At 37.4% G+C, this 6,424-nt stretch overlaps 1 protein-coding gene across 3 annotated transcripts in view; it reads right to left on the bottom strand.

The window, feature by feature from the left end:
- The window catches only part of lrrtm4l1 (leucine rich repeat transmembrane neuronal 4 like 1), a 90,689-nt gene that overhangs the window by 39,957 nt on the left and 44,308 nt on the right, over window positions 1-6,424 (bottom strand). For 2 of the 3 annotated variants that reach the window (XR_014537867.1, XM_083568779.1), the window contains exon 3: window positions 3,972-5,784. Coding sequence is in view for 1 of the 3 variants with exons in the window: in XM_083568779.1 (XP_083424905.1) it covers window positions 5,719-5,784 (66 nt within the window). In the remaining 2 variants the exon portion in view is untranslated. Of the gene's footprint in view, window positions 1-3,971; window positions 5,785-6,424 lie in introns of those variants that run through there. The other variant, XR_014537866.1, reaches the window with a different exon arrangement.

The following is a 6,424-nucleotide window of genomic DNA, read 5'->3' as shown; positions in this document are numbered from 1 at the left end:
GCAGAAGTGCCGTAAAATTCATCAGAGCACGCAGACACGTCTGGCTGAATAATAATAGTGAAGGAATGCCGAAAGAAAGAAATAATTAGACGGATGCGAGTACAGTATGATGTGGTGAGGTTTTCTGTAAGGGAAGGTTTAGTAACGTTTGAGGTCTCCAGGTTCAGTACTTTGATAAATCAGAACTGTAACATTCCTGATATCATCAGGACAGATGGGAAATGTTTTATCACCCTCAAGAGGAATACGAAGTGAGGCTAGTGAAGAAAAGACTGTTCTATCTATCTGTCTATCTATCTATCTATCTATCTATCTATCTATCTATCTATCTATCTATCTATCTATCTATCTATCTGTCTGTCTGTCTGTCTGTCTGTCTGTCTGTCTGTCTGTCTGTCTGTCTGATTGCTGTTGTATTTATAGTAAATATTAATATTTATGTAATTTGTGTCCCTTATCCAGAGCAACTTGCATTTATCTTATACAATTGAGCAGCTATGGGGTCAAGGGCCTTATTCAGGGGCCCAGAAGTGGCTGCTTGGTGTGGATGGAGTTTGAACTCATGACCATATTCCAATGTCTCAACCACTAAGCTACCACCTTCCTACATGAAAAAAAACCCCCCAAAAAAACCTCCAGGGCATGACGTAATAAGTAAAGTAATGAATGTTGGCATTGTAACAGTAAATCTGCTTCAATCACAGCAACCAGAGTGATTTATTCATTTTGTGTGACTGTCTGAATGAACCATAACACACAGATTGAATAAATAAATAAATGTCTGAATAAAAACGTAGCGAAAAATATTTTAAAAAGTGGTTTTTTACCGCAAGAAGCTCTTATTCAGGAAAAAACCTACATAAAGACATTGTGACATCTGACATTTCCAGCTATAAAGAGTGAAGCTGATTATAACAGCTAATGGAGACTCATTGTGGAATGGGATGTAGAGGGCTTTTAGTTTGGTGCACACGTGTACTGATTGCAATCATTTTTAAGTGCAAAGTAAAATTTAAATCCTCGGAACATATTCATTGGCGGACTACACATTTGTTTAGTCTCTGCCTCGCACTTTGAGTGCATTTTATTATTATTATTATTATTATTATAATGAAAACATACACAACAATGCCACGGGTTTAAAAAAGGAACTAGAGTTAGCGCAGTGTCACTGTGGCGACTCACTCCGTCCTGGAAATAAGATTTGTTTTGCACATGCATGAAAACGCTAAAGAATTACTAGCACTAGCACTAGCATTAGCCGCTAGCCACTTCCTGGTTAGCGGCTAATGCTAGCGATATGGATTCTTTAGCGTTTTATGTCCAGTTTCAAGAATTTCTCTTAAAAGGGGAATATTTCAGATTGAATGTTTGAAGAAATGAAGTGTGTAAAGCTGTTCTTCATACTAAGGGAGGATTTTTCACTGAAAATAAAATACAACATCTGGACCTTCATAGATTTGTTTGTCGAAGCAAATTATACTGTTACATTACCGAGTTTGTTGCATAGAAACAAAAGGAACCTTCACGTGTCTCTTAAACACCATAAAAGACACAAAAGTTTCCACACTTTCAGTTTCATGCTGAAATATCCCACCTGTTTTTCTGCCATAAATTATTGCTCTATATGTTTATGGTGAACATATTAATCTTGGCACACACATATTTTATAGTGATTGCATTTGCATTTATTTTGATGGTGGGTGCCAATACTTATGGATCCAACAGTATTTCTACACAGCGTCTGGAAACTAGTGAATGTATAAAGGTTCGTGGTTGCATCAATCAGTTTTATGTGTATGTGACTCTCAGTTATAAGGTTTTAAAGCACTCGGGCTAAACATTAGTGAGTTTAATTTGCTATATAAACAAAATTTACTTCCTGTAACTCTGTGGAGACGCCGTGGAGACGCCGTGGAGACGACATAGAGAATGTAGCAGAGTTTAGGAAGCTACGATGAACGATGTGAGGTGATTATCTCGCTGCTTTGCTGCTGAATATCAGCCGGAGGGCGTAATATTGCTGTCACCAACTGACGCGTGGGAATGACAGATGATAATGATGATGATGATGGTTTTAAAAAATATTTTTCCTCATTGCTAGCTTTTATTCACTGACAGACATATTAGCATTTGTTACATCTGGTCAAGTAAAAGTGACATTTCCATTTTTCTGGAAAAACACTGGAGCATTCCTGTTTCAAATCGGAGAGATTTCTCGTGAAATAAAGATCCGCTGCAGGTCACCGTCAACGTCTTGTTTTTTTCCGAGGATTAATTTAATTACACTTGGGGGCATGATGGTTCTTTTGCTCCTAAATTAGTTCTACTTGGAGAACTATATGCTTTTATGGAAAAAAATACTAAAATACTTCTACTTTGAGGATATAGGCATTTTAAAAGGTCTTCAATTTTGTGCTAACAGTTTGAAGAAGAACCACATATGGCTAATAAAGTATACATTTGGCCTTGAAGGTATCTTCTGAAAAATAGAAAGTGTTTCCACAGACTTTTAGAGATTTATCTTTAGTTGTGATCTAGGTTCCCTGGTGGTCTAGTGGTTAAGATGCAGCGCTCTCACCGCTGCGACCAGGGTTCGATCCCCAGTCAGGGAACCATCCCCAGCCACTCTTAGTGCTGGTCCCAAGCCCGGATAAATTGGGGAGGGTTGCGTTAGGAAGGGCATCCAGCGTTAAACATGTGCCAAATCAAACGTGCGGAGGATCCGCTGTGGCGACCCCTAACGGGAGAAGCCGAAAGAAAGTTATCTTTAGTTGTGATCTGTGCAGTGGAAAGTGTGTTTAAAGACGAGTGGACGAGGTTCGTAAGAGTTTATTCTCAGCCTTTAGATTGAAAACACAACGCTAATAAAATAAAAGCTGTAAAGGTGAAATAACGTGTGGAAATTTATAGCAACGAATGAAACATTAAGAGTGTTGAATTAGAAAAAGGTAAAAAGTTATTCATTTATGTTGGATGCAGGAAATTTTAACTTCACATTACCATCAGGACCTTTAATTTACGTTTCTTTTTGAAACTCAACAGCAGCAGCAGCAGCAGCAGCAGCGGATCTTTGAGTCTTTTGTCTGAGGAAAAGATCCATTTTACTCATTTACTTTCACTCTTCTTTACTGTTTCTTTCCCCTTTTCTGTGACTTTGTTGGTAGCAATTCATTTCGACTCATCAATACTCATTTCCAATTTGACCAGTGTGTATTTCTCACCATCGATTCTGACAGTGTTAGAAAACAGAACAGTGTGTTGGAAAAGAAAAAAAAGCTCTTGGAGTTCGTTCCAAAAAAATAAAAAATAAAAATGAGTTCAGGAGTTAAAGTGGAGAGAAGAAAGTACAAAGGACAGATGTGGGAAAAGGGCGAGTGAAGTTCGAGTGGAGGGTAAAAAATGGCAGCATAAGCAAAACACACACACACACACACACACACACACACACACACACACACACACACACACACACACACACACACACACATTGTTCATACAAGCAAGCGACAAGGTCAACACACCACCATCATTATTTATCAGTGGCACAGCAAATGAATCTCCTGCTCTGTTATTACATACGTTACTTTTACATTTTATAATAATAATAATAATAATAATAATAATATTACCGGTTATCATTAACACCACATTGAGTCATGCTACAGTAAAGTTCAGGTGAATCCTGAATCCTGAATCATTGCTACTTAAAAAAGTTGGATTTCTGATCAGAAGGTTGGGAGGTCAAATCCCAGCCCCACCAAGCTGCCACTGCAGGGCCCCTGAGTGAGGTCCTTAACCCTCACCTGCTCAGGTGTATACATGAGTACAAGTATTAAGAGAAGAGATAATAAAATAATCCGGAAAAAAATAAATAAAAAAAACACTTCCTGCCAAAATATCTAAAAAAATTTAATAAAAAAGGGTGTTTTCTTATTGAATTAAGTACAAAATTAAATATCTAGTAATTGTTTTTGTTTTTTTACCTATTGGTCTTTTGTTGCCCCAGAGTTGCTTTACTACGGTGTGTCAAATAAAAACCTGCATTATTACTTTTTAAAATCCTAATTTTAAATATTATATTGTATTTTATATTGACATTCATTCTTTCTTAGTTTAATTTTGGTATCAGGTATTTTTTAAACAATGTGTTAGAAAATGTGGCTAAAAAATTTATTAAATTAAAGATAAAATTATTATATAATACAAATAAAATTTAATTTTTTTTGCCAGGAGGCAAATAAAAAAAGCATAAAAAACAATAGGGCAAAAAAAGAATTAACCTCTAAATGTTAAAAAAGGAAAAAATAAAATACAATGAAGCAAAAAAATGGGAAAATATAATAAGTAAATAAAAGACAACCATTATAATGGGGCACAATAGTGTGGCCAATTTCAGAGTGGAAAAAAAATTCAATGGGGGCAACAAAAAAAAAAAAAAGAAAAAGTTAAAATACAAAAATATTAAAAAGAAATTGCATCATTGTCAAGCTGCGTTAATTTAAAAAAACAAAATAACACAATTAATAAATAAAAAAAGAGAAAAAAAAAAAAACACCAATACCAAGCTGTTACATTTTTTATGATTAATTTATTTAATTAATTTATTTGAATTCGTTACCTGTTTAATTTAAATGCTTAATTAATTATAAAATTATTTGTATTATTTTTCTTTTTATCGTTAAATACATTTTTTATATCAAAGTCAAAATCATTATAATGCATTATGAGGAAAACAGATGGATTTTGCCGTCTGCTGTTCGCTCTTGTCCTCACAGCCGTCTGCAGTCGCACTGTGTTTATTGTACAGATTAGGATGAAATGATGTGGTTTCTGTCGCTCGCTGGTGTGAACGCAGGCTGAAACATTACACGGAGTAAAGAAGCTGAAAAACCAACAAGAAAATTCCTACAAGTTGACATCCGAATGTCATGCACACGCCTTTGTCTTATAAGTATGTACACACACACACACACACACACACACACATTGATTTGCAGTCATCGTGAAAGTGTTCCAGACCCTCCATGTTCATGCTGAGGTTGTAAACTAGATCGCGCCCAACTGAATAGAAATCCCACACGAAGGTCATCACAAGGTCATCACCATTCGCATACGTACGATTGTTAAATAGCGCGGGGGGAAAAAATTGCGAGTAAAATCCATTTCTTTCTGATGATGACGTAGATGAAAAAGATTACAGAGGAAAATCCAGGAGATGATCTCCATGTTCCTCGATCCTGATTGGCTCGTTTGCTCTAATACGTTTATTCCTGACTGATAAAAATTGACGAGAACGAAATGCACAAAAAGGCACCACTGAAGCCTTCCACGTCCACGTCCACGTCCACGTCCACGTCCTCCTCCCCATCCATGACCTACTGCTCATCCTCCTTCTTCTCTTCGTCTATTTCCTCGTTGTCCTTCATGGGTCTCACAAAGCTGTAGTTGAGAAGCTCCTTTAAAAAAATGGCAGGCGATTAAAAGATTTTTTGAATGCAAAAATCAGTCTTGAGCATTATAATACAAAATGCCTTCACAGCGAGGGATTCTGGGAAACGACGACTTGTTCCCTTCGCTCGCTCACTCGCTCCTCTGGTACACTCCTACAATCCGAACAAAAGGAAATGGCCGAAGTGTGACGCGATGTGATGCGATGCGATGGAAATTCTTTTCAGGAACCCTGTTTCAGTAGATAAAATGAAGATACAAGTCCGGCTAGTGAACTTTAGGAACGTCTCCGATCCAGGCTCGAGGCAGCGGCCTGGGACACACGTATTCATTCTGGAAAAAAAACACGAAAATAAACACGATTAGCACAAAGTTCCAGGTGTTTCCTCACGTCATGACCAGAAACGTTCTTTACGTTCAGGTTAATCAGAGTGTCGGAGCATGCAGGCTGGGTTTTTGATCAAACAGAAGGCCATGGTGCACGTGAGATGAACCCCCGAGAAGAAGCGCCATGCTCGCCTGAGATCGCTCAGAGGGATAATAATTAAAATGCAGGTGAACGAGGGAAGCGGTTCGATTCGGACAGACTGACCTTGCCACCGTGAGCACTGTATCCTAAATAGATTACCTAAAAACGTCCCTGAATACAAAGCGGAAATATGAGCCCCCCAAAAAAATAGATTGCGATCTCAATTACCTTCGAGTCCAGCTGCATTATTATACCCCATGTAATCTTTTAGAATAAAAAGAAAGAAAAATTCTAACATTGCCATGAAGGTAAAAAGAAAAGAAAGATTCTGAAAGAGTCAGAATTAAATGGATTACCTGCAAACTGCCCTGAATATTAATCTGGAATATGACCCAAAAAAACCCAGCTTGTGTTCTCACTCACCCTCGAGTCCGGCGCTGAACCATCAATAAACATAACACGGAGTCAGGATGTCTAGAATCCTGAAATCTTTACACTGATATT

Source organism: Silurus aristotelis (genome assembly GCF_946808225.1).
Source record: "Silurus aristotelis genome assembly, chromosome: 18".
In the NCBI taxonomy this organism is placed as follows: domain Eukaryota; kingdom Metazoa; phylum Chordata; class Actinopteri; order Siluriformes; family Siluridae; genus Silurus; species Silurus aristotelis.
The sequence above is the reverse complement of the archived record's forward strand: the minus strand, read 5'-3'. Positions and strand labels throughout refer to the sequence as shown.